The 26,239-nt window shown below is 47.3% G+C and overlaps 1 protein-coding gene across 1 annotated transcript in view; it reads right to left on the bottom strand.

Moving 5' to 3' along the window:
- LOC128977593 (lethal(3)malignant brain tumor-like protein 4) overlaps nt 1-26,239 on the bottom strand; it is a 44,516-nt gene that overhangs the window by 2,148 nt on the left and 16,129 nt on the right. Inside the window, exons 10-20 of the mRNA XM_054395181.1 lie at nt 25,662-25,813; nt 23,787-23,863; nt 21,522-21,607; nt 17,348-17,458; nt 15,605-15,719; nt 15,395-15,494; nt 14,135-14,314; nt 12,171-12,302; nt 11,319-11,380; nt 8,831-8,997; nt 2,847-2,909 (exon numbers count right to left, since the gene is read on the bottom strand). Of these exons, the coding sequence (XP_054251156.1) occupies nt 2,847-2,909; nt 8,831-8,997; nt 11,319-11,380; nt 12,171-12,302; nt 14,135-14,314; nt 15,395-15,494; nt 15,605-15,719; nt 17,348-17,458; nt 21,522-21,607; nt 23,787-23,863; nt 25,662-25,813 (1,245 nt within the window). The remainder of the gene's footprint in view (nt 1-2,846; nt 2,910-8,830; nt 8,998-11,318; nt 11,381-12,170; nt 12,303-14,134; nt 14,315-15,394; nt 15,495-15,604; nt 15,720-17,347; nt 17,459-21,521; nt 21,608-23,786; nt 23,864-25,661; nt 25,814-26,239) is intronic.

The raw sequence follows: 26,239 nt of genomic DNA, 5'->3' as shown, positions 1-26,239 counted from the left end.
GAGGAAATGCTGAATAAACCTGAGCAAACATGTAATAATTAAAGCAAAGAGCTGGCAGCCAGGAGATTGGGTTTCCCCTTCTCTAACCTCAAAGGGTCTGTTTGGTAAGCTACTCAACCTCCCAGTATGTACCCTGGAAATGACAGCAGTGCTCCCAGTCCACAGAGGGCCACACAACATCCTTGCATCTTATTCAGGAGTCCTCACTACTGCAATGGGCACATTCAAAACAGCTTCAACCACATGGACTGCTGCTTAAATTCAGCAACACAGACTTGAGAGCAGCAGAATACTGCTACAGAGTTGAGAGCAGCAGCAAACTGCTGGAAAGCAGCCCTGCATTTCCAAATGCTATTGTGTCCAACGTTATTACTGTGATTCATTTTCACTGCATTGCCTCAAAGATGCTTATTTTAAACAGACCTTCTCCAAACTGGACCTTAGAAACAGGCAGAGGATCACTGCCTGCACTTCATTATTAATTTCTTTGTTCCATCTTTTTTGGATGGGTTTTTAAAAATCCTGTGCACAATTTGTTCTCTTCATTCCTAATGTAAGCAGTGACTTGTCCTGCTCCCCACCCCCTGCAGCAAGAGAAGTCTGTAAGGGATTTATTTATCCTAAACACAAGTACTCAGAGGGCTGATGACAAGCTAAGGGGCAGCATGGGTGGAGCTCAGCAGTCCTGTCACTCACACCTCAATTCTGGCCAAAGCCAAACTGCTAAAAGGGTTTTCATTCCAAACTGACACTTTGGTTTGAGCATAAATCTGAAAAACAACCCAAGCCCTTCTCAGCTGGTGTAAGAAATCATCTATTGGGGCTGCAGAAGGTCAGCTATTGAAACAGAACATGGCCAGGGTGCTCTCTGAACCAGAATGCAGCCACTCTGTGCAGGACCTGCTTGAATTGTGGCTAGAAGGAAGCAAATCCACTGTGAATGGTTGGCTTTGCTATTTACAGCTTGCCTCCCAAACTCTCACCTCTGAAAAATCTTCACTAGAAATCAGGATGCAGCTTTTACTCTCAGCTACACTGGCAGATTGGCTCATTTGGATAAGTTTCACTGTTCTCACTCTATTCCATGAAACAGCAGTGCACTGGACTTACATCAACTGCTCTGGTCACAAGCCTCCATTTTTTTCATTTTTATTTTCATAGAATTGTTTGGGTTCAAAAGGGCCTGAAATATCATCTATTTCCAACCACCTGCCATAGGCAAGGACATTTCCTACCAGACCAGATTGCTCAAGGCTGTCCACCCTGGCCCTGAGCACTTGGAGCCTCCACAGCTTCTCTGGGCAACCTGTTCCAGTGCCTCACCACCCTCATGGGGAAGAATTTCTTCCTAATGTCTAAAATAAGCCTCTTCCAGTTTGAAGCCATTGCCCTTTGTTTTATCACTCCAAGCCCTTGTTAGAAGTCCCTCCCCAGCTCTCCTGTAGCCCTCTTCAAATACTGGAAGGCTGCTTGAAGGTCTCCCTGCAGCCTTCTCTTCTCCAGGCTGAACAGCCCCAACTTGCTCAGCCTGTCCTCACAGCAGAAGGATTCCAGCACTCTGACTAACTTTGTGGCCTCCTCTGAACCCACTCTAACAATTCCATGTCCTTCTTGTGTTGGGGGGCTCAAGGTGGACCCAGCATTGCAGGTGGGGTCCCAGCAGTGTGGAGCAGAAGGGCAGAATCCCCTCCCTTCACCTATTTTGTCTGTGTGTTCTTTAAAACACAGGAAAACAAACTACAGCTACATAAATCCCATCAAGTGCATCACAGCCTGATTCATCCTGAAAGGCAGCCAGCTCTGGGGAGCAGTCATCTATCACAAACCTGCCCTTTACAGTCACCACCATGTGCAGAGCCTTGCCTTGGTCTAAACCAGACAATCACTCATGGGCTGTGCTCTGCTGATGCTGTGGAAGCCTTTGTTTCACTGCTAAATTGAATTACTTTCAATTTAACTCCAAAACAGAGAGAATTGGGCTTTATTTTCCTCTTTTGCCCCTGTGTGTTTTAGGAGTTTGACCTTGAGTTAGTGCTGATTTTGGAATGTCCTAAGGTTCTGGTTAAGGGAGGCACCACTGCACTGCACATGAGGTCCTTGTAGATTCCTGCCATCAGAGCTGTAGATGACAGAGGGGGAGGGATGTCTGTGTGAATTAATCAGGGGCTAATGAAGAGCCTTCAAGTCATGCCTGCAAAATAACTGGAAGCTGAAGCACTCAACAGGGACTAAGTGTCTATGATCCAGGCAAAGAGGTGTGCTAAAAACCAGGACAGCCACATCCTGTTCCTGCTGAGGCTTCTCAGTAGCCATAGGTTCACCCTAATCCTAACCCCCACACAGTCCAGCCCAGCACATGGCCATGCTGACAGCACACAGGGGCAAGGCTCCCCTCCTGCTCTCACCTCACCCATGGGGGAAAAGCCAGCAATTCCTGGGAAACCCTAGGAGTGCCAGCCTCACCAAGAGAAGCAGGCATCTGTGCTCATCAGAGGGAGCAGATGAGATCCTCACTGCACCATTCCAACAGGACATCTTTAGAAGGATGCCAAACCCACTGCACAACAGTCCAAGACAGGATGTCAAGCATAAGCTCAGTGATTGGAACTGCAGGGGAAATTTAAAGCAGCAGAATGCAATTAGCCGTGCTGGAATTCAGCTCCATGCTGAAGCTGCCTCCTAAATGCCACACATAGGCTCCTTAATGCCAAATGCCAGCCTGGCTCTGCTCTCTGTACTGTAACTCCAGAGTCATGGGGCCCAAGGCCACCTCACTGCCATGGGACCTGCCAGGGGCAGGGCACAGGGTTGGGGCAGGGCACAAGGTTGGGGCAGGCTGGACTTACCTCCTCCCTGAAAACAGAGGCATGCTCTTTGCAGCCAGGTAAACGCTGGATAAAGCTGACCACCTGGAATGGCAGAAAGATGGAAATGGGACAATTAAAATGGGACAGCAGCAAGCAAAAAGGGCTGATCTCTGTATGGGAGTTCTACAGAGAGTCACAGAATGCATTGGGTTGGAAGGGACCCTCAAAGGTCATCTTGTTCAACTCCCCTGCAGTGAACAGGGACATCCCCAGCTAGATCAGGTTGCTCAAGGCCACATGAAGTTTGACCTTGAATGTCTCCAGGGATGGGGCCTCCACTACATCTCCCTGAGCAGCCTGGTCCAGTATTTCACTACTCTCATAGTAAAGACCTTCCTGCTAATGTCCAACCTAAATCTACCCTGCTCCAGTTTCAAACCATTGCCCCTTGACCTGTCACCACAGGCCCTCTGAAGAAGTCCCTCCCCAGTTCTCCTGTAGCCCTCTTCAAATACTGGAAGGCTGCTTGAAGGTCTCCCTGCAGCCTTCTCTTCTCCAGGCTGAACAGCCCCCACTCTCTCAGCCTGTCCTCACAGCAGAAGGGTTCCAGCTCTCTGACCATCTTTGTGTCCTCCTCTGAACCCACTTTAACACTTCCAGGCCCTTCTTGTGTTGGGGGCTCAAGCTGGACACAGCACTCCAGGTGAGGTCTCACCAGAGCAGAGGGGCAGAATCATCTCTCTGTTTTCATGAAGATCTAGACCTGAATCAAGTTGCACCACCAGAGGTTTAGGTTGGACATTAGAAGAAACTTCCTCATTGAAAGGGTTCTCAAAGACTTGAACAGGCTGCCCAAGGAGGTTCAATCCCCATCCCTGGAGGAGTTTCAAAGAGGCAGAGATGTGGTGCTGAAGGACATGGTTTGGCCCCAGCCTTGGTAGAGTTAAGAGAATGGTTGGACTCAAAGGCCTTTTTCAATCAAAACAATTCTCTGAGTCTCTGCCTTTAAGAGGCAGAATAAACCAAAGGAGCACTGCTGGTTTAGCGACACACTGACGGCAGGGGAGCTGGGAAGGGAAGGAGTCTGGGGTTTATTTAACCCCTGGTGGGTGCAGAGGACCCAGGGAACCAGGAGGACTAGAGGTCATTTTTACATTTCACATTAGGGGAAAAAAAAAAAAAAAAACAAAAACCAAAAAACCTTTCTGAGCAGGAAATCTTAACATTTGGAATCATCTCCCCAGAGCCATGCAAGCAGCCCTGGGATCCCATTATGTAACTGTGAGTAGCGTGAGGAGCAGTCCCGAACTGGAGCACTGGAGGATGACTTAATGTGCATTGTCTTCTCCAGCTGTAGCTTCACCGGCTCAGAGAAGATTTGTATATTGAGGCATAATCAGATCAAACATCTCGTGCTAATTGGATGCTCCCTTGCAGGAGCAGCTCTTGTTTCACAAGGCACATTGCTCTGAGTTAGAACAGATGTGACATTTCTTCCATGAGGAGGGGTCACGAGCTTCCCTGCGACTCAGCGTTGGCAGGCGCCCTTCTAAATCATGTCACTGCATCTCCAGCTGATCCCACCACTTGACTAATATTCATCCCCTTCCCCCTGCTCCAGCCACGCAGGAAGAGCTCTCAGTTTGCCCTCTGGTTCTGCTCTACCCTGGCAGAAGCTGATTTTTGGTAAAGGATTCCCTTGGTTTGTTATGTAAGCTGCAAGCAGAGCATCCCTCTTGTCTGTTGCCCCTTTTCTCATCCGGCAGGGACAGCTCCATTTTAAAGGGAATCCCTAAAATCCACAGCTCCATCAGGCAGTGACTCCAAATTTTCTTCTGCAACTCCTATTCTAAACAGATAACAAAATACTTGCCTTTGGAACCCCACCCCCACCTCCTCGTAATTAAAGCACAAACGAAATTCCTTCTGCAGGGTCTGCTGTCTTCCAGAATGGAGTCAGTTGGACCCCTCAGGACAAGCTGATAAGGGCTCTTTAGTGTCTGTGGTTTGGAGAGGCTGCTGGAAATCTCCAGGGAATGATCTGAGCTTGCCTTGCTCCTCTGTCCTTCCATGCACTACTGCTGCTGGCTACTGTCACCAGCACCGAGTGACAGGCCTTTGATCTGTTCCAGATGCCATTTGTAGAGACATTGCAAGCATCCTGTACCACAGAAGTGGCCTTTTAAACAAACAGGAGTCCTGGGGCTTGCCAGAAATGGAAAAAAGGGGGAGAGAGAGGAAGCAAGAGGAGAGAGAATACAGCAGAGAAGGTCCCCAGGATGTGAGCCAGGCCTGTGCTCCATCGAGCTGCAGCAACCTGCCAGGCCCATCACTGCAGCTGGAGGAGAGTCCCCAAACCAAGATGTGGCAGTTGAGGAACAAGAGAGCATCAGGTGTACAAGGCCAAAATACACTGGGCTGGAAGAAACCAACACAGCCCCACAATGGTGGCAGTGAAGCCCTAAACCAAGAGAAAGGTCAAGCTGGACAGGGCTCTGAGTAACCTGCTCCAGTTGCAGATGACTCTGCTCACTGAAGGGGGATGGGACTAGATGAGCTTTAAGCTCCCTTCCAATCCAAAGCAATCTATGACTTGATGAAAGGACGAGGCCAGGGGGGCTCCAGAGGAGGATGAGAGAGGTATCAACAGGTTAGGAGCAGAGAGGGATTGAGCAGATCAAGGCATTCCCTGTGAGGAGGTGAACACCTGCCTGCCCTTCCTGCTGGTAACAACCTCAGTGCCCACGGAGCTGCTTGGTGGGAGCATCTCACACCACGACTGCATACTAATAAAGGGCTGAAAAGAGAGCTTGATGTCACTCTGGGAACACCTTAGAAACTCCACACAACACACATGGAAGGTGATGCTGCAGTTCCAGCTGTGTGGTGTACTGAAACTGCTGGAACTTTTTGGTGCAGTTAGGAGGTAGCCTCATGCAGCACCCCATTAATATCAAGCTGTAGCAGAACTAACACCTCCTGAGACTATACAGAGTGGAGCTGGAGTTAACTGGGGTTTAGCAACAGACCAGCAATTAGCACAAGAACAGGGAAGTGCCCATGCAGAACTTTCCCAGAACACCTTCTGTGTCTGGATTAACCAACCCAGGCTTACGGTTTGACTTCCTGGTCAAAACCACCCCAAACCATTACTGACTTTGTGTGTTCACCCTAAGCAAAAAAACCCAAGAGGATAGGATGAGAGGAAAAGGCCTCAAGGTGCACCAGTGGAGGTTTAGGTTGGAGATTAGAAGAAACTTCTTCAGTGAAAGGGTTCTCAAAGACTTGTAACAGGCTTCCCAGGGAGGTCTTTGAATCCCCATCCCTGGAGGTGTTTCAAAGCTGCAGAGAAGTGGTGCTGAGGGTCATGGTTCAGCACCAGCCTTGACAGAGTTAGAGAATGGTTGGAGTCAGTGATCTTAAAGCTCTTTTCCAACCAAAATGATTCTGTGGCAGCCACCCCCCTTCAAGGTATTAGCACCCAAGTGCAGGATTAACTAAGGACCAGCACATATTCATGTTCTTGTGTGACTCAACATCCTTCCCTAGCTCTGAAAACACGACTGGAAGCTTTCAATAAACAACAAAGCTGCACTCATGTAACTGCTCTACTTGAGTGTTCAGTGTTACCAAGAATTTCTTAGCTGGAGGGCCCCTAAACATTGCTGCTGCTCTACCACTTCAGCTCTTTGCAACCAACAGAGAATTAAAGCAACATTTTTTTTTCCTTAATGTGGGTTTTTCTAAAATAAAACCAGTTCTGCACTCTGAAACCAAAGGAGAATTTTAAACCCCCCCCTACTGCTCTTGTTTCAGATCAGCAGAAAGGCCTCCTTTGTGCAGCAGAGTTCAAAGCACAACCAAAGGCAAATGTTTGCCCTGTAGGAAGATGCTAGGAGCACGAATGCCGACAGACCAAACCTACTTTGGACTGAGTAAAACACCAAGGCCTGCTGCTTTATCCTTCCAGACTTGCAGCTACATTTCACTGCACATCCTGCCCCTGCAAGTGCTCACAGAGAGGCCTAATCAATTCCTAGGGGAATTCCTGATGATGGTAATTTGCACAACCAGAGCCACTCGCTTTACTGAAATTCAAGCCCCGAGCTCTAATGACTTTGGCCAGTCCATCGTGGTGCCCAGACTGATCTCTTTAATGTGCCACTCACACTCCTATGGGCAGCCAAAACTTCACCAAGCTGCAGCACAGAGCACAGCTCAATGTATTCTGGGTTTGGAACTGCTATAGCCAGAGCTCTGCACTCATGGCCTGTGCTCCCTGCTTACCTTCAGCAATTATCAAACCAATACCTCAGTTAAATTTACCCAGCAGTCACTTTAAAGGTCAACTGCAAAGGACAAATTTTATTTGGCTTGTATCCTGCCTCTGTTCTTCCATGAGCCAGCCTCCATATTTTATCCAAAATAAAGAGATTCTGATTTTCATGTCAGAGGATTAAGTGCTTCTGCCTTTAATGAGTTCCTAAAAGGCCTTTTGGAAAAATCATTGGAAGCTTTTTCTGAAGAAGGATCCAAACAGCAAATCAAATCTTTCAGAGGGATTTTTTTTTTTTTTTAACCTTCCTTGCTATGAATTTAATTCAAATTCATTTTGATTACCTGAAAAGAACAAAAAAAACCCCAAACCACCAAAATACCAAAAAACAAACCAAATCAAAATAAGAAGGATAATGATGATGATAATAATGACGATGATGATGATGATAAAATGATGATGATAATGATGATAATGATAATAATGATAATGATAATAATGATAATGATGATAATGATGATAATGATGATGATGATAATGATGATAATGATGATAATGATGATAATGATAATAATGATAATAATGATAATAATGATAATGATAATGATAATTATAATGATAATGATGATAATGATAATAATGATAATGATAATAATGATGATAATGATAATAATGATGATAATGATAATAATGATAATAATGATAACAATTATAATAATGATGACAATAATAATGATGATAATAACTATGATAATAATAATTAAATGAATAAATTAATTTAAAAATGGTCCCATTTTCAACCCAGCAACCCTAATGGCTCTATCCCCTTCACCACTGCTGGGGTTCCTGTCTCCTGGGGCACTGCAATCCCACCAGTCTCCAAGCAGCTCTCTGGCAGGAAGAGCAAAGTCAAGACTGGATTTATGTGATGCAAGAGGCACTCAGGCAGAATGCACTTTGGAAAAGTCTCTGAAGATGCTCTGTGCCTCATGAAGAACAACACTTCTCCCTGCTTTGCAGTTTACCTCCAACCTTGCAAGCACATCACAGCACATTTCTCTGGAACAAAACGGCCTGCGATTAAGCGCCGGGATCCAAGCTGTCACCACTTCCCCAGAGGAGACACAAATATTATTTATGCCCAAGGCATTGAGGCAAAAACCAACTACTCAGCACACAAAAGAGCTCAACTTTTTTACATGCCACCTAATTACAGGAGACAACTCAAGAGCTAGGACTGCAGAGACACATCCCCAGCCATGCAGCTACTGCTGTCAGAAACCAGGTCAGGCTGTGGGCAGTTTTATTCCAGGGGAAGCAGGCAGAGAGAGGCAGGAGGAGTGGGCACGCACAGAGCAGTGTGGAATTATCTGCAATGTAAAAGTGAATCAGCAGCAAAGTCAGAGCAGAGGGGGAGGGAGATTGGAGAGAAAGGGATCAGCTGTCAGAAGCAAGATTCAGGCCGGGGGACTAAAAGATCAAGGGGTAAACAAAGTACAAGAGGGAATCTGATTCAGGGGAAGAAAAGTAATCTATGGACACCAGAGGGTTAATAGGGATCCTTCCCTTCCCTTACAAAGGGACTTGAGCAGAACTTCCAGCTGAGTCAGCTATGGCATATGCAAAACAAACAGAAGAGCATTGCCTAGGAAAGGGAAGAAAATAAAGATGTCTTCCAATTGCCACTCCAGAAGTGGAGGGCTCTGCTATTCCCACACCCCAAGAAAAGAGGGAACAGATAACTCACCTCTTCCACAGTCCATTTGGCCACATGTTTGGTTGTGAGGCCTGAGACCTCTGGCAAGATCTTGCAGTGCTTCTCCCAGTTGAGATGGAGGCGGTGGGTCGAGTTAGATGCCAGAGAAGGCATGAAAATGGACTGGTGAAGGGCCTGCTGGAGATCCACACCAGGGTCTGGAAAGGAAAGCAAAAGGAGTCAAAGAGAAGCTCCAAGCAGGAGCAAGCACAACAAAGCAGGAATAAGGGTCACAGGCTGGAGGGATAAGCAAAGTCAGGGTGAGCAGACAGCCAGACACAGCTACTGCATGGCAGACTGAGCTCTCAGGGTGCTCTTCCCACTCTCCCAAGAAGGAGAAAGCAAAATAATAGATAAGATAAGATTGCCAGGCTGGCTTTCTCCTAGCTTCTTCCCTGGAAAATGATGTCATGCTGCTAACAGAAGATGTTTGCAGCATTTTATTGACAAGGTGGAGGAGTTCTGGTAACAGCATCTTCGGCTGGAAGCTAATGGCATGGTTCCAGCTGCCAGCTGTAGCCAGCCTGTGAAGAGCCCTGTGTGTGCCAGCTCCCCAGGAGGCTCCCAGGCCAGGAGAGCTCCACATTACCTGCAGACATCAACTCCCTCCTCATGTGACAAGTGATGGAAGCTTTAAAAATCAAGGCAAAGGAAGGCAGAAATCACCCCTCCCTGATGAGCTCACTGGAGGAGTGCAGAGTCATGGTCCTACAGGGACTTGCCTGGTTATACAACAGGAAGCAAAGCAGAGGGTGGAAACAAGATGGGAAACATTCCTCTGGTTTACAGCACTTACCGTGTGCTGCCCCCTCACCCCCAGCCTGCCAGGCTGCCTGCAGGGTGTGCACCATCCTGGGGCTGCACAGAACTCCCATTTTATCCCTGCTTTCAGAAAGGCTCAGCGTGCCCAGCACCGCTCCCCTCTGCTGGGTTTGCTCAGTGCTAGTAGGCTGGTGTGTGAGGATCTGTGGGGTGTGCCAGTCACTGTGTAAAGCACCAAGGAAAGCAGCATTCTATTACTATTTATATTACTACATGTAGTAATTGCAGTCTGATTTGCCTGCTCCCTAGCAGTCAAGGGGAAAGCAGAGCTGGAGGTAAAGCCTTATCTAGTGAAAGGCCACACTGCTGTCCCCAGCTGTGTCACCTTACCTCACCTCCACCCCCATAAAGCACCTGAGACAGCATCAAATACAGACTTCTATCACTATATGAGGCCAAAAAAGGGAGGATTTTAGGAGTAAGAACTGCTGAACTCAGGAGCTGATGGTCCTTGTGACAACAGGGCACAGAACACTGCCCTGGGGAAGGCTGTCAGATGGCCTTGTCCCCACCTCCTGGTGTGGGAGGTCCTGTTTGTGCCCAAGGTTTTACATACTGCTGGGGGGATTCTGCTTCTGTCACAGACTGTCTCCTTCTCTTCACCAAGTCTGAATCCTCAGGGGTAAGAGTCCAAACCAGGACCTAAACAAATTACTTCCCCATTGAGACAGGAGCTGGGCCCTAATAGTTTCCATGTCAATGGGATGAAGGCTCTGGGTAATCAGGAAATTAGAAGTCAGTGGATTACTGCAGAATCCCCCTTCACTGCTTCCAGCTCTCTGTTTAAGGTGAATGTGAAAGGGAGAGCAGACAGCTCTTCCTGCCAGCTGCAACTGCAGCCCCTAGTTGGCTCTGACTGCAAAAGTCAGCACTAGGTAAAAACGAGTATCTAAAAAAAAAAAAAAAAAAATAGAATCAAAGCAGCCAGCCACCTGTCCCACTTTGTGCCTGCTTAGCTATTTCTGATTGGAGACTTATTACCATGTTAAATCCTCCTAAAAGCCTGGTCAGCTCAGTTCTCTGAAATGGCTTTTTATAGTAAATCTGAAAGTTAAGCATATGGTTTGCTAAAGTGATAGGAGAAAGCTTCTCTTGAAGCTTAACCTGTCACATACCAGGAAAAAAAAAAACCAACATAAAGCAATCCCCCCCCCATAGGCATTGTTTTTCCATTGAATTTGTCATTTTCTTTGTCATCCTTAAGAGAACCTTAAAAGTCACCAGCCAAAATGATTCACATTTGGTTTCTCAACACCTGTTGGGTGTAAAGAAAGAGGATGATGGAACTTAAACAATCTGGCAGGTTTGGAGGAACTGTCCCCTGACACCTCTGCTGGCTCTGCCAGCAGGACAGAACTAAAACCCCTTCTCACTTCTGAAAGGCACACAGAGGCAGCAGAGATGGTACAGGACTGACTTCTCACTTAATAAAGACAAAGCTTCACACTACAAAGTATTAAACCTTTCATTTCTAAGTAATTTCACCCTTCCTCTCCATTTTACAGGTAGAAAACCACTAGCATCACTTCCATCCTGTGTGTTCTCTTGACTGTGAACTCAAAGACAAGAAAGTTGTCAGGCCTGAAACACTGCTGGTGGCTGGGGTATGCTGCACAAACAGGCACACACACAGACAAAGAAAGAAAAAGTAACCAACCTTGCCTATTCCTCTCCTCTTTCACCATCTCTAAGGTTAGATAGGTACGTGAGCATCCAAACCTGAAAGCAGCAATTGCAAAACATCTCAGAGGACACAAAATTGACAGAATTTCTCCCCTGTACCAAGATTAATGGGACTCAGAGGAACAAAAAAAAGGCTTTCTCCTCTTAAACAGTAGCACTCCTCAATCTCTCAGTTCTCTCTCTAAGCTAAGGACCATGCTGTTAAATTCATGGCTAGGACTCAGATTTGAATTTACTGAAGGGAAGAGAGGGGCAGAGGGGGCAGAGGGGGCAGAGGGGGCAGAGGGGGCAGAGGGGGAAGAGGGGGAAGAGGGGGAAGAGGGGGAAGAGGGGGAAGAGGGGGAAGAGGGGGCAGAGGGGGCAGAGGGGGCAGAGGGGGCAGAGGGGGAAGAGGGGGAAGAGGGGGAAGAGGGGGAAGAGGGGGAAGAGGGGGAAGAGGGGGAAGAGGGGGAAGAGGGGGAAGAGGGGGAAGAGGGGGAAGAGGGGGAAGGGGGAAGAGGGGGAAGGGGGAAGAGGGGGAAGAGGGGGCAGAGGGGGAAGAGGGGGAAGAGGGGGCAGAGGGGGAAGAGGGGGCAGAGGGGGAAGAGGGGGAAGAGGGGTGGTCCAGAGCAAGGGGGAGAGGGGGAGAAGGAGGGTCCAGAGCAGGAAGGAGATAGAGAGGGTCCAAAGCAATAGGAAGAAAAGGGGGAGATTTACTCTCTGCTGGAAACCTCTGCTCAGACTGGGCTGTTCTAAGCCATGATTTAGATCTTTTTCAGCCCTGCCTCTGTACCCCAAGAACCAGCACTGTTAGTGCATGAGCAGACAGCGCAAAAATCTGATTTACTTCTGTCGCTTTGCTTTGGGGTCCGCAGAGGAATCCTCCTCTGCCCAGCTCCTCTTGCAGCTCTTTTCAGACTGTTCTGGCAGGCTCTGAACGCTGCTTTGACACGACTCTTCACTGTCTTGGGTAGGTTTGCTGGAAAGAGATAAAAGATATTAGCTGAGCTGACATCCTCTGGTCCCTTCTCCTCCAGGAGAGCAAAGCTGGCTGCTCCCTGGAAGTCAGAGCAACAGCTACCATCTAGTGGCAGAAGCTTTCCTCTCATCCCCCATCACCACCAGCACACTACAAAGTGTTTTTTCCCTCTTCAGTGTGGATTGAGAGAGATTATCTGTCATAAATCAGCCCCTGTGGACTGAGGCTCTGATTCCAGCAGCTACAACAAGCCCACTGAAGCATGCATTGGGGTGAAGTCAAGAGATTTAAGATTTTTGAATCTTGGTAACTCCAGATAACATTTAAGAGGCTCCACGACTGAGTTTGACCTTAAAATGAGCAGCTCCATGACTAAGTTTGAAGCCTAAATTGAGCTACCCAGCTGTCCAAGGAAGGACAAACAGTAGAGTGTTACCAGATTTGCATATTGAGTTCAGGCCTCCTACTATCAGGAAATGAAATACTTAAAAGAAGAGAAATATCTTAGAATTTCAAAGGGCCATTTATTGTGGGAGAACCCCAAAGCTCCTCAGAGAGCTTTATAGCAACACTGCCACGGAATGCAATCAATTCTGGTCTTAAAATTAGGAAATGGAGATGCCTGCACATTTCTGGGATGGAAGGAGGCAAATTTAGGCCATGTACACTTGGGAGGAGAAAGAAATATTCTTTTTTTCTGGCCAAATGTATCTTGCAAATGTTAAAAATCTAAGCCAACAAATGAAATTTAAAATATTTATAAGCCTTCACATAGAAGGAACTGGGGTTCCTGGGGTAGCCTGGAGAAAAAGAGGCTGAGGGGAGACCTTCTGGCTCTCTATAACTCCCTGATAGAAGGCTGGGCCAGAAGAGAGTTGGTCTCTTCTCCCAAGGAACAAACAACAGGACAAGAGGAAATGGTCTCAAGTTGCCCCAGGGGAGGTTTAGGCTGGACATGAGGAACAATTCCTTCCCCAGAAGGGTCGTCAAGGCCTGGAACAGGCTGCCCAGGGCAGTGGTGGAATCCTTATCCCTGGAGGGGTTTCAAAACTGTGTAGGTGTGGTGCTGAGGGACATGGATTAGTGGTGACCTGGCAGTGCTGGGTTAATGGTTGGACTGGATGAGCTTAAAGGTCTCTTCCAACCAAAAGGATTCTGTGCTTTTATACATAAAAAAAAAAAACAAAGTACTGCTGGAGTTTGCCCCAGTGAGGCAGGATTTGTACAGACTGAAGATGACACTCACAAAAGCCTTCACATCCAGCTCTGTCCCATGACACATTTTAACTGCCTTCTGCATTCACAGAATCATTTCAGTTGGAAAAGACCTTTAAGATCTTCAGGTTAAGAACTAACACAATGTTTGCATCAATGCTACTGAATTCCAAGATTTTCATGCAAGAAAATACCTGAAGAAGCTCAACTTGTTTGCCAAGTGCCACACAGAGTCAGTCACTCTGCCTACCAGTGTAACACAGTCAGCTCTGGGGTGGTTGCAGTTACAATTTAATACTGCAAAATAACTTGGGCTGACAGTTTTAGGACAGGAAATGAAGGAAAAGAATCTATTTTGAATGGAAACAGCAAGGAAAAATTTATGGAGACAGAATGCAATTTCCTTGGAATGTGACCAGAGCAGCAGGATTAAGGAACCAAGAAACCTCTTAAGGCATCTGAGGGTATAAAAGTGCATTGCTCTGTGAGAAGAGCGTCTGGGGCAGGGGTCAATAACACAGACAGATAAACTCAATGCTCTGCTGCTCCTCTGCCAAGTCCTGTGGTTCTCAGCCCTGTCAAATGGTTTTGCTCCTCCAGAAAAGGGTTCAGCTCACCAAGATTTTGGGGAGTCCCGCTGAGAACTGTCTCCTGCTCCCAGCTTGTATGGGGTAGAAGTCTCCAGGCTCCTGTCTCTCTGCATGCTGTTGCTAGGGGAAAGTCTGTCCCCAGCCAGGCGGTCCTGTAACTGGTTTTCTTTGTTGAGGTTCACATCAGAATAAGGGCAGCCTACTAACCTGTGTTCAGGAAAAAAAAAAAGAGAGAGAGAGAGAGAACAATGCATGGTTTGAAGTCATAGAGACCTACCAGCCTCAGGTAGACACATCCCTACAGAAGCCCAGAAAAAGTGAGACCAGAAACACTCAAGGAGATGTTATCACTCAGTGTTAGGTGTGGGAAAGCAGGGCACTACGTGGCAGAATTAGAAACCAAAGTCATGGTTTTAAAGAGTCACCTCAGGGAACAAGAAGAGCTCCTCCTCTGTAACCTGCTAGTCTGAATACTATTTCCTGAAACAAGGGAGTTCTGCAATTTTGCCTCTGAAAAATTCAAAGCTCTCACCTACATTATGTGTGACTGGGGACAGACTCATGTGAATGGTGCCCAGGGACAGGACAAGGGGCAGGAGGCACAAACTAGAAACCCAGGAGGAGAAACTTGTTTGGTGTGAGGATGCTGGAGCCCTGGAGAAGGCTGCCCAGAGAGGTTGTGGAGTCTCCTTCTGTGAAGGGATTTCCAAACCCACCTGGCCATTGTGATCCTGGGCAAGCTGCTGTGGGTGCCCCTGATTTAGCTGTAGGGTTAGACTGGATGATCTCCAGAGGTACCTTTCACCCCTACCTTTTTTTGATATATATTTTCAGACATCCCACCTGAAGTTGCTTTCTTTCTCTTTAAAATAGTTGAATTGAGAAAAGCCTTCTTTTCCCAAGAGCACGTAAGAAATCAAAAGGCAGAGCACAAAACACGAGCTAGGCCTCTTCACTCTTAAACAATCTACCTACACTCCCTCTCTGACTGTCTCCTGCATCCTGTTCCTGGGATTATTATTTCACCCCAGGAACACAATTCCTCCAGTAATTCTGGAATGCAGAAACTGGAGTGAGTTAATCCATGTGGGACTGCATTGGTATAAACAGAATTTCTGATGATTAGACACAAGAGGGAGCTGCAATTGCATCTATAACTATCTCCAGAATAAACACTGAGATGATTTCAGTGCAGTGCAGGTTCTTGTGGCTGCATTCTTATTATGGACAGCAGCCAGACTCTCAGAGGCAGAGCAGAAGCCCTCCAAGGAGGTCTGCTCTACATACGTGTAATGTGTTCCATATCGGGGTCCCTTGACATGGCCAATTCCATGGCAGCCTGGGGTAGGGCAGGCTGCTTGTCCTGGCTCCACTTGATGGACAGCACCTGGAAAGCAGGAAGAAAAACGAAACATTTGTAAAAGGCTGCTTGCATTTGAAGAGCAGACTGCATGGAGGAAATTATTCAACAGAACAATGTAATGTCATCTACTTTACCAAGTGGGACTTGCAAAATATGTCCAGTTTTTGCACACCAGCCTACTGGGTGGATATCAGGGCTGTCCACATCGATCCAGAAATCATAATTATGGTCCCAGCCATCAAAATGTATCTAAAAGAAGCACAGAGTCTCAGTGAGAGACACAGTTAAGGACATGACTCAGCTTTCATTTTAACGTCCCCCGTTGTTTCACCTTGCTCAGTTCGGGGCTGATTCATTCACTCCTTTCAGTCAGGCACAGTTATCACTGAATCCACAAATCCCAGCACAGTGAGGGTAGGAAGAGACCTCTGGGGATCATGCAGTCCAAGCCTCCTGCTAAAGCAGGGGCACCCACAGCAGCTGGCCCAGGATCACAATGGCCACCTGGATTTGGAATCTCTCCACAGAAGGAGACTCCACAACCTCTCTGGGAAGCCTGCTCCAGGCCTCCACCACCCTCACACCAAACAAGTTTCTCCTTATGGTCATAAGGAACCTCCTGGGTTCCAGTTTGTGCCCATTGCCCCTTGTCCTGTCCCTGGCACCACTGACAAGAGTCTGTCCCCAGCCTCTTACCTCCCACCCTTTAGCTCTTGCTGAGCATTGATCAGATCCCTCTCAGGCTGCTCTTTTCCAGGGTCAGCAGCCCCAGGGCTCTCAGCCTTCCCTCCTCAAAGGGACACTCCAGGTCCCTCAGCATCTTTGTGCTTGGGGCAATGATTTGTTTTCCTGATCCCTGCACCCATGTTTTACAGACCAATCAAGTCATCCTGACACAGTCAAATCAGAGGGCTCCAAGAGCACAGAGACCACAGGGTGATGCAGCATGCTCTGCACTCCAAAATAACTCTCTGCAAGCACAATTGCTTATTTCATTGTTTTGTTTTCTGAGGATCCCAAAACACCATTAAAAGCCAACAAATTTGGGAAGTTTTGCAATTAACAAGTCTGAATTTTCTGATGGGTGAAGAGAGCAGCAATAGCTGGCTCAGAGCCAGGTCAGGTTAACACAGGCCCACCACAGTTTAAAAGCTACTGGGTTGTCTGTCTATGTGACAAAGTTTCAAGTAAATGTATAAACTGAGCATCAGGCTACTAAATAATGGCAAAACTTGACTTCTGCTTGCAAACACAATGAGACCAAGAATCAGATGGCTAATGGGGAGCAAACCCTTTACTCCACCCACAGAATCATCCTTCAGGAAGGAGATCTGGGGCTGAGGAGCCTCCATCGTGCAGCCTGCTCTTTATCAGGCTCACACTTCCTTTCTCAGAAGCCAAAGCACAAGAGATTTTTCTGGCAATGTGTTTCTGTGAAAAGAATTACTTAAAATCCATTTATGTAACAAATTCACACTGGGGAACGAAGCCACTTCCCACATGCACCAGGGCTTAACTTGCTTTGGGTTTTCCTTTAAGTATGCCAGGAGAAAAAAAAAAAATAAACAGAAATCATCAGGTAGCTTCCCACCAGCAGAACATTCATGCTGCCTTCAGACAGAAGCTGCTAAGATGGAAGCTCAGCCTGTCAAAAATTACTTCAAAACAGTGACATTAAAACAGTGACTAACAATACCAGGCACTTCCAGCAGGACAAACCAGCAGAAATTATCTCCAGTGGGCAGGCCTGGGGGCTAGATCATCTTGCAGGGTGTTGGTTTGCTGCTCTTCATCCCAAATGGGTGGGTTTTTTTCCTGCACTGCCAGTGGCTGGCCCTCTCAGCACAAGAGCTCTGCACTGTGCAGCAAGGTCATACCTTAATGCGATGCTCGTCTTTGTCAATTACTGTTGCCACTCTTATCAAGATCGGATTCCTTCTGTCCACAGCCTCCAACTTCATATTAACTTGGAATCCGTGAGCTGGGCGCTGCGAGAGAGGAGTGCAAACAGAATGCTGAGAAGCCTGAGCCTTCAGAGCTGGTCACCTGCTCAGAATGAAATGTGCTGAAGTTTTCATCCACCACTCAGATGTCTTCGCAGCTTCACCACCTAATCTCACACAGCAGACTGCTCCCCAGGTTACCACCAGAGGATCCTAGAGGATTAAGCTGGCTGTTTGTCAGCAGCCCAAAACTACTCAAGAGGAACAGAATCATAGAATCAGAGAGTGGTCCAGGCTGGAAGGGACCTCCAAAGGTCATCCAGTCTGATCTCCCTGCAGTCAGCAGGGACACCTCCAACTAGACCAGGCTGCCCAGGGCCTCGTTGAGCCTCACCTTGAATATCTCCAGGTGAGGAAGTCTGAGCTTTCTCAGTGCTGAGGAGCACCCCACAGCCAGGGCAAGCAGCACCTCACCAACAGCAGAAAGGCTGGACACTATCAGTCTGACAGCAAGACTCCTGGACACAGCAGAGGCGATCTGCCATCTGACAAGGACAGTGGTCAGTGCACCACTGCCTGACACCTCAAACACAGCACCACCTGAGGTCTCCCTTCTCTGCACTATACATGACACCCCTCCTGGCAGCTGAGTATAACCTTCATTAAGCAGGTTACCAGCTACTTCTTAAGACAGCTGTGGTGCTGGGACTCAAGAGCAGCTCCAGCCATCGGTTTCCCATCTGCAGCTGCTGACTTGCCCTCCTTCTCAAACCTCAGTGATCAAATGACTCTGTTCCAGTCCAGACTGTCCTTTGAGCTGACACCTGCTCTTCCCAGCAGGTGAAAACAGATGAACACCTCTAAGTTCCAGACAGCATTTACAATTATTCCATTCACCTATAAGTTACTGACTGCAAATTCCTCCTCTGACCTCCTCAGCTAGGGGTTATGGAGTGCTGGATGCTCATTCAAAACGTGTCCTTCCTCACTTCTGCACACAAAGGTCAGGATTGTAGCAAGAGATGATAAATTGTGTCTTTGAAGAAGATCAGTTAATGGAAAAGATGATTAGAATCACTCATCCCTCACAATCTTCCTCACCCTTTCGCTGCCAGTAGCTGGGGGTGGGGGAGGAGGTTCACTTCTGAGCTAAGGGGATTACAGACTCCAAACCACAGGTTTCTCCTTGGTCTTTTCACCTGGACACAGACACTCACCCACAGGACACACTGGAAGCCAGACAATCCCAATTCCTTTTAGTTGTAAGAGCATCTTATTGAACCAGCCAACCTTGTCTGACTTGCTTGAGGAAGGAGCCTGAGCACTAGAGAACAAAATCCTGCTCAGGAGATGAGCAGGGATATTTGCTAAACCTTGCTGAAGGGCTGCTGCCTTTTTGGCAACAGCTTGTCACTGCTTTTGAAATGACAGCCCAAGACAATAGGCTGAAATAGTGATGCTGACAACCACACTGGCTCCTCCTGCCTTCCTGGGTGGTGGAGAAGGCAGAAATGCAGGCACCAGATCTGCTGTTTGTGCTGATGAGCAGCATCTCCAGACTACACAAGTGAGCTCTTGAAAACTGTCAAAAACTAATTCAGTGAGAAATGTGTGTGCTGGCTCTCAAGCCATATTTTTATGTACTGATTTCCTGTAATTGCTAGCTGGAATATAATAACAATAATAAAAGTAAAAAAAAAAAAAAAGAAATAAAAGAAGAAATCAATAGCTGTGCCATGTATTTGCACTTCAGACCAACCAAGCCAGAAGAATAACGAGGTTTGATCTTGAAAGACTTCTATTAACTGTTCCTATAGCAAATGCTTTCCCCCCCCCCCCCCCCCCTTCCTGTCTCATTTTTCAAACAGTCTTGGATGCTAATTTATATTCTGGAGTTTCATGAGAGCAAGAATTGGCCCTTCTGCTATGCTCTCAAAGCCAGATACCTGAAGGAGCAACTAAATAACTGCAGAGATGCAGGTGAAACAGGGAAAAGAGGCAGACAAGGCAGCTCCATTCCCCCACTTCACTGTGGAAGAGACCAAGCCAGGGAGTTGTCAGCATGGGAAAGGTTCCTGGTCTTGAGCAAAACCCTGCTGCCTTTGGAGAAACTTCTCAACATATTTTATACTCTGAAAATCTGAGGGAAGAATGCTGCAGTGAGAGATCACTGGAGACTCTGGACTGGGAGTTTTAAGTTGGTCCCACTTCCTTTTTTTTTTTTCTTTTTTTTTTTTGTGGTAAGATGAAGTTTTACTATTTCCAAATATATTTTTTCCAGAATTTTGTCTCTACAAAACAGCTTCTTTTGTTTCTCTATTGTGTGGAAGCCCAAATGTTACATTCTTTCACACTTGTGTTCTGAAGGTTCCCATTTTCCAGCACTGTTGGGATTTCTGAGCATGGCTCAGAAAAAGGCCAACTGGCCCCCCAACTGGGGACAATAGTTGTGTCCTGGTGAGAAGCTCCACTCATGATCCTGCATGCTAGCTCCATGATGCACTGTGTGAGTGAAGATGCTGTCTACCCAGCTCTGGAAAACCTTCACCCAAGGGATATTTTGGAGTTTAATTCTGCTGCAGGTAACTCCAGTTGGTGCCCAAAGAGTTCTCTAAAGAGGCAATCTCAGCCTCTTCCTATTTCCTGACACTCATCCTGCAACCTACAACAACTTCAAATGCACACCTGCTGAAATATAGCAATTATCTGGCTGGCTGCAGTGTGACCTCCCTTATCTGAGGTTTCCCTGATTGCTTTTCTTCCTCAGTCCCAAAGAGCTAACCAACAAAATACACAGGAGGGCAGCAGGTATTAACCTGCAGTGCTAACTTCATTGAGAGGAATCAAGGCAAGTGCCAAAGTTTAGCATGGTGAGGCAGCAACCTCAGTGGAAAAAGCTGCTAAGAAAAAGATCCCAAAAACTTTCAAAGTCTGGAGTCTAGTTAATGAAGTTATTTTAAAGGCTTTTTTTTCTGTTTCTGCTCACAGCAAGCTTCCTGATAAATGCACTGGACTCCAGTGTAAGACAGAAAAGCTCATGCTCCCAAGGTTGGGAGAACCACCTTCAAGATGACCTCACTCCATACAGAAGTTTGACAGAGATGTTCTATCATCTGCCAGAATAGTTATTGCTGTGGAGGGCACAGCTGCCTCCTCTCCAGAAGAGGTGAACATGTAAGTCCCTGCTAGGAGCTTCTCACTCTACCTTCTAACTCCAGCCTCATCAACCAGAGGAGGAAGGATCTGCACAACTGCCAGGTGAAAAGACTACAGAGAAATTTACAAAACTTCACCCAGAGGGGAGAGCTGACAGAGGAGCTGCTCATTCCCCTCAAACATACACACAGAGCCCACCTCTGCCTTCCTTCCCCACCAAATGTTCTCAGTTGCAGTGTGATATCCACTGCTGAGCCCCAGGAACGATCATAGAATGGTTTAGGTTGGAAGGGACCTCTAAGATCATCAACTCCAACCTCCCTGGCCATGGGCAGGGATGCCTCTCAACTAGACTCAGCTGCTCAAGGCCTCATCCAGAACCCAGGAGGACGCATCCTCCCTGAGCAAGCTACTCCAGAGCCTCACCACCCTCGTACTGAAGAACTTCTTCCTAAATCCAGTCTAATCTTCCTAAGATCCAGTCCAAATGTTTGGAAAGCCTGTTCAGCCACCATCAGTCCTGCTCCAATGGCAACTGTGAGATCTCCTTTGCCCATGCAGTGAGACCTTGAGCAGCAGACCAGCTCCTTCTCCCCTCCATGCCCTCTCTGAGCATGGTGCTGCCCTTCACACATCCCTCTGAAAGCTACAATTATCTGTGTGCACTAAAAGCTCTTGCCTTAAATCTGCTAATGGAGCAGTCAATGTTCAGTCAAAAACCCTTTCCAGGACAGCTGCTCATGGCATTTAGAAAAAAATCATATTGTAGTTTGCTGTGTGTTTTGTTTCAGCAGCAATGAGAGATGGTCTTAAAGTAAAAAAAAAAAACACCTTCACCCTCTTGACACAGGCATGGAGAATCACCATCCATTAAAGCATTGACCAAGAGAGGGCAGATAGGAACAAATCCCCTTGCCCTCCTGATCTAGGACAGTCAAAGAGATTCACTAACCAGTTTGAATGCTCTTGCTGGGGCTGCCTGGGAATTAGTTTCTTCCAGGTATTTCTCCCATGAGAAGGCATTGGAATGTATGTATCCTGGAAAAGCAGAGAATTACCGTTTAAGTGAGAAAATCCCACATTCATTGTTACCAACAAGAAAAGAGCAGCTATGGAACACGTGGTTGTGCTGGTAATGCCACACTAAGAAGGATGGCTGGGAAGGGGCTGTTTGCTCACACACACCACATAAAGCACACTGCAAGTTTCCCCAGCTGCTATACAGGGCTACAATCCTGACCTGAAAAACCTCACTCAGGAGTTCCTTGCTGCACAGCATGGTGTGGGTTGGAAGGGACCTCTGGAGATCATCCAGTCCAAACTCCCTGCTAAAGCAGAGCACCCACAGCAGCTTGCCCAGGATCATAATCACCAGTGGGGTTTGGAATCTCTCCACAGAAGGAGACTCCACAGCCTACTCAGGCAGTCTGCTCCAGGGCTCCAGCACCCTCACACCAAAGAATTTTCTCCTCCTCTTCAGATGGAACCTCCTGGGTTCCAGTCTGTGCCCATCACCCCTTGTCCTGTCACTGGGCACCACTGACAAGAGTCTGGCCCCAGCCTCTTGCCCCCTACCCTTCAGCTCCTGCTGAGCATTGCTCAGATCTCCTCTGGGGCTGCTCTTCTCCAGGCTCAAAAGTCCCAGGGCTCTCAGCCTTTCCTCCTCACAGAGATGATCCAGGCCCCTCAGCATCTTCAGAGCCTCTGATGGACTCTCTCCCTGCCCCCGCTGAGCTGGGGAGCCCAGAACTGGACACAATATTCCAGACATGATCTCACCAGGGCAGAGTAGAGAGGGAGAAGACCCCCCCTCAACCTGCTGACCCCACACTTCTTAATGTACCCCAGGAAACCCTTAGCCTTCTTGGCCATGAGGGCACATTGCTGGCTCATGGTGAACTTGTCAACTAGAAGAAAATTGTTTCTCTCTAGAAAGCTGCCAATTAAGAGCTAGTGAGAGGATCCTGAGATCTGCAGTGGCACCACTAAATGAATTCCCTATTTATTAACTATTCTATGCATGAGTGGCTGCAATTTTGTAGAAACTTCTCCTCTTCTGCTAACTCCTTACCCATAGCTGAGAAAAAACAGCATCCTGAAGATAAAAGGCTCCATTGCTGCAACCATCCTCTCAGACACCTACATGGGTGTGCTCCTCTAACAACAACAGGATGTCTCTCCCTGGCAGCTACATTTAAGAAGCTGCTCCACTTCTGGGTTTTTTGTTGTGTTTTTTTTTTTTTTCCCTTCCTGTCTCAGTATTTTTTAGCCTGAGTGTTGTTTCTTTTTGGCAGGAGGGGGTGATAACTAAACACACAGGACAGGCTGCAAATTGCTGCATATAAATCTCTCAGCAGAGCAATCAGGAGCTGATGGCAGATTCTGCTGGGGGAACAGGTAATGGTGGGATGAGGAGGGGAGCTCACACCACAGCCTTGCTGCACTGCCCAGGTGCAGGAGCAGGAACAGGAACAGGTGTGGTGCTGATGCTAAGAGTTTACAACCCTTCTACACCTGCAACCAAGGCACAGAGACTAATTCCTCCAGTGCAAAGGGATCTTGCAGTGCCACCCACTCTCCTGAACTCAATACACAGTAATCACAGGAGTTGTTGCTCCAGGGCTGTCAATCTAGCAAACAGCAGAGATCATGTCTCCATTTGGTTATTTTTAAGGTGAAGGAGAACTTCCAAGGCCAGAAAACAGCACTGATTTTCCTGTAGGTTCTCACTTTTCCATATGCCAACATTCTCTTCATTCACTGAACTGCAGTGCAGCAGAAAGAGATGTGGCTTTGGTTACTCTTTCATGTCCAGGATTCCATCTTACCATCTACAAAATCATCAAATGCACTGGGTTGGAAGAGACCTCCAGAAGTCATCTAGTCCAACCTCCCTTCAGAGACATCCTGACACAGGTAAATCCTGACACTTTCCTCTTTCCTCCAGCTCCCCTTAAAAAGAAACGCTGCAAATGCTTCCAAGCCCTCTCCCATCTAAAAATTTAATTCAATCACAAATTGCCAACCCCCACACTGCAGTTTTTGAAAGAGCTATGAAAGAAAATAAAAACACAGTGGCAACAAGTAGGAACAAGAAGATTGTTCAGTCAGTAAAGTACTGAATGGAACCTGTAACTCGCAAATCTCTAATTATGTGGCAGAAAAATCTTGCAGGTTTTCTGACTGAGGCAGGAAATAAGTCTCACTTTCAACATACCAGGTGGTGTTGTCAGTGGGGTTCCAGTTTCTTGGCAGTAGCCAACAGGACGGATATATGGGCTGCTGGCTTCACACCTGAATCAAAAGAGAGAAAGTTGGCACCAGTCAGTTTTCAAGCAAAAAGAAAAGCAGAATCTCACATGCTGGCTGATCTGCCTTTGCTGGCTTAGCAGATGCTTTCAGTGGGTGTGCTCATGGTGGAAAAGCCAAGCATTACCTTGTTAGAATTTCTAATGCCAAGTTTTCAAGGCGTTCCAAGCTGCCCCAAAAGAGAGGGAAATACAGAGAGAATGTCTGCTGCTTTAACCCAACAAAACACCCCTGACACATGGATTGTACCAACCACAGAGCAGCCTGGACATAGATCATCCACCTGAAAAGCAAAGAAACAAACCCCAAAGCCTCATCCCTAACTGAAACATTGTTACTGTGGAAGGAGAATTACTTTTAAGGTCTTGGCCAAGATCTGTGTCTTACCCATCTGGCTTAGCCAAAACCCAGAGGTGCTTTGCCTGGTTCCCAGTTCTATTATGTGTTTAGATCTTCTGAGTCCCTGACAGGCCAATCTGAGACAGCCCCTTTTATCACATCTGCTCTGAGGAAGGGACCAAAATAGTCTTTGAGGTGTAGGAAAAAACCTGTGTGTTCTCAGACAGCCTGTACTTTGAAGCTTTGTTTGCTTGTGTTTCCCATTAACATTTGCAAAATCCAAACAAAACACGGCGTGGAAACAAAGCCCCCCAGGCTGAAATGGCAAAGGAACAAGATGTAAAAGTCCTGCAAATGGCAACAGCAGTGTTCCAAACAAAGATCTGCATGATGGATTTATGGCAAAGAAAGAAAAGACTAACTTGTCACCAAACAGGTGCCTACTCTGAAAAAACACAGAGCACTTCCTGAACCAGTGCTACCTTGATAAGCATGTGCCTTGTGGTGGCTTTCACAGCCAACTTCAAAAGAAAACTGCTCTGTTCCAGGGGCAGGAAAACACAGATCAAAAAGGGAAAAATATTCCCTTGATTAATATTCCACCTGGCTGTAGGTGGGATGAAGATTCTCAGATGCAGAACCACCATAGTACAGGTCAGGACCTACAAGCCTAAATGCTGGCTATCATTGTTACTTCCCAAGGGCCTTAGCCAAACTCTGCTGAGGCAAATGGAAAAGTTTTTCACTGAATATCAGTACTGCCTGCTTCCAAAAGTAAGCATGCAGGGGACAATTCAGCACCCACTACCAGTCCTGGAGAAAAGACTGTTCCCAATTCCTGGTGGTGTCACTACTGGAGCTCAGTCTTCCTTCAGCTCTGCCAGAGCTGCCCTTTTTACAAGGGGTTGTTGGGATAGGACAAGGAGGAATGGCTTGGAGCTCGAGGGGGGCAGATTTAGACTGGAGATTAGGAAGAAATTCTTTCCAGTGCAGACACTGGAACAGACTGCCCAGGGAGGTCATGCTCCTTCCCTGAAGGTGTCCCTCATCAACCCAGGTTGGATGAGGCCTTGAGCAACCTGGACTAGTGGAAGGTGTCCCTGCCAACGACAGGGAGGTTGGAACTAAATGATATTTAAGGTCTCTTCCAACCCGAACATTCCCTGCCCTGATCCAAGTCAGTCAGCTGCACTACCTGCAACACTTCTCACCTTGAGTGCTTCATGGGCAGCTCAAGCTAACCCCACTGCTTTGCACTCAGACAGCAGGAGAAGCTTCTGGGCAACTGGTGGCTTGTGAAAAGCCAAAGGAATTATTCAGATGCTTGAAAGCTGATTTAAGACTCAGCTTTAGCAACTGCATTCAAAATATTAGAGACTGCCCTTAGTGGAAGAGTGAAATGAGGCAGAGTCTTCTTGCAGACATGAAAGCAGCATCTCTTTACCAGTAGTCGTAAGTCTCATCCCAGTTATCGAAGTGAATCAGCAGGCGGTTGTCCACCATGTCCGCGATGGTGGCCACACACAGCAGCGATGGATTCTTCTTATCCACTGCCTCTAGTTTCATCCCCAGACGAAACCCAGAGGGTGTTACAGGCTGAGGAACAGGACAGGGAAGGGAAGGGGAATCAGCCACCTTCGAGGTCAGGCCATTTAAATTGTCCTTATAAAATCATTTGTTACAGGTTGTAACCCCCAAACCCACAGACCCAAAGACACCACTGCTCCCTGCAAGAGGTCTACAGATGAAACAGCTGTGTGCAGCTATGGGACCCCAACACAAAAGAGACATGGACCTGCTGGAATGGGTCCAGAGGAGGGCCACAAAGATGACCAGAGGGCTGGAGCACCTCTCCTATGAGGACAGGCTGAGAGCGTTGGGGTTGTTCAGCCTGGAGAAGAGAAGGCTCTGGGGTGACCGTATAGCTACATTTCAATATCTGAAGGGGACCTGGAGGAAGGCTGGGGAAGGACTGTTTAGAAGGGCCTGTGGTGACAGGACAAGGGGCAGTGGTTTGAAACT

The sequence above is a fragment of the Indicator indicator genome, chromosome 33, assembly GCF_027791375.1.
Source record: "Indicator indicator isolate 239-I01 chromosome 33, UM_Iind_1.1, whole genome shotgun sequence".
In the NCBI taxonomy this organism is placed as follows: domain Eukaryota; kingdom Metazoa; phylum Chordata; class Aves; order Piciformes; family Indicatoridae; genus Indicator; species Indicator indicator.
Note: the sequence above shows the minus strand (reverse complement) of the source record. Positions and strands in the feature narration are given on the sequence as shown.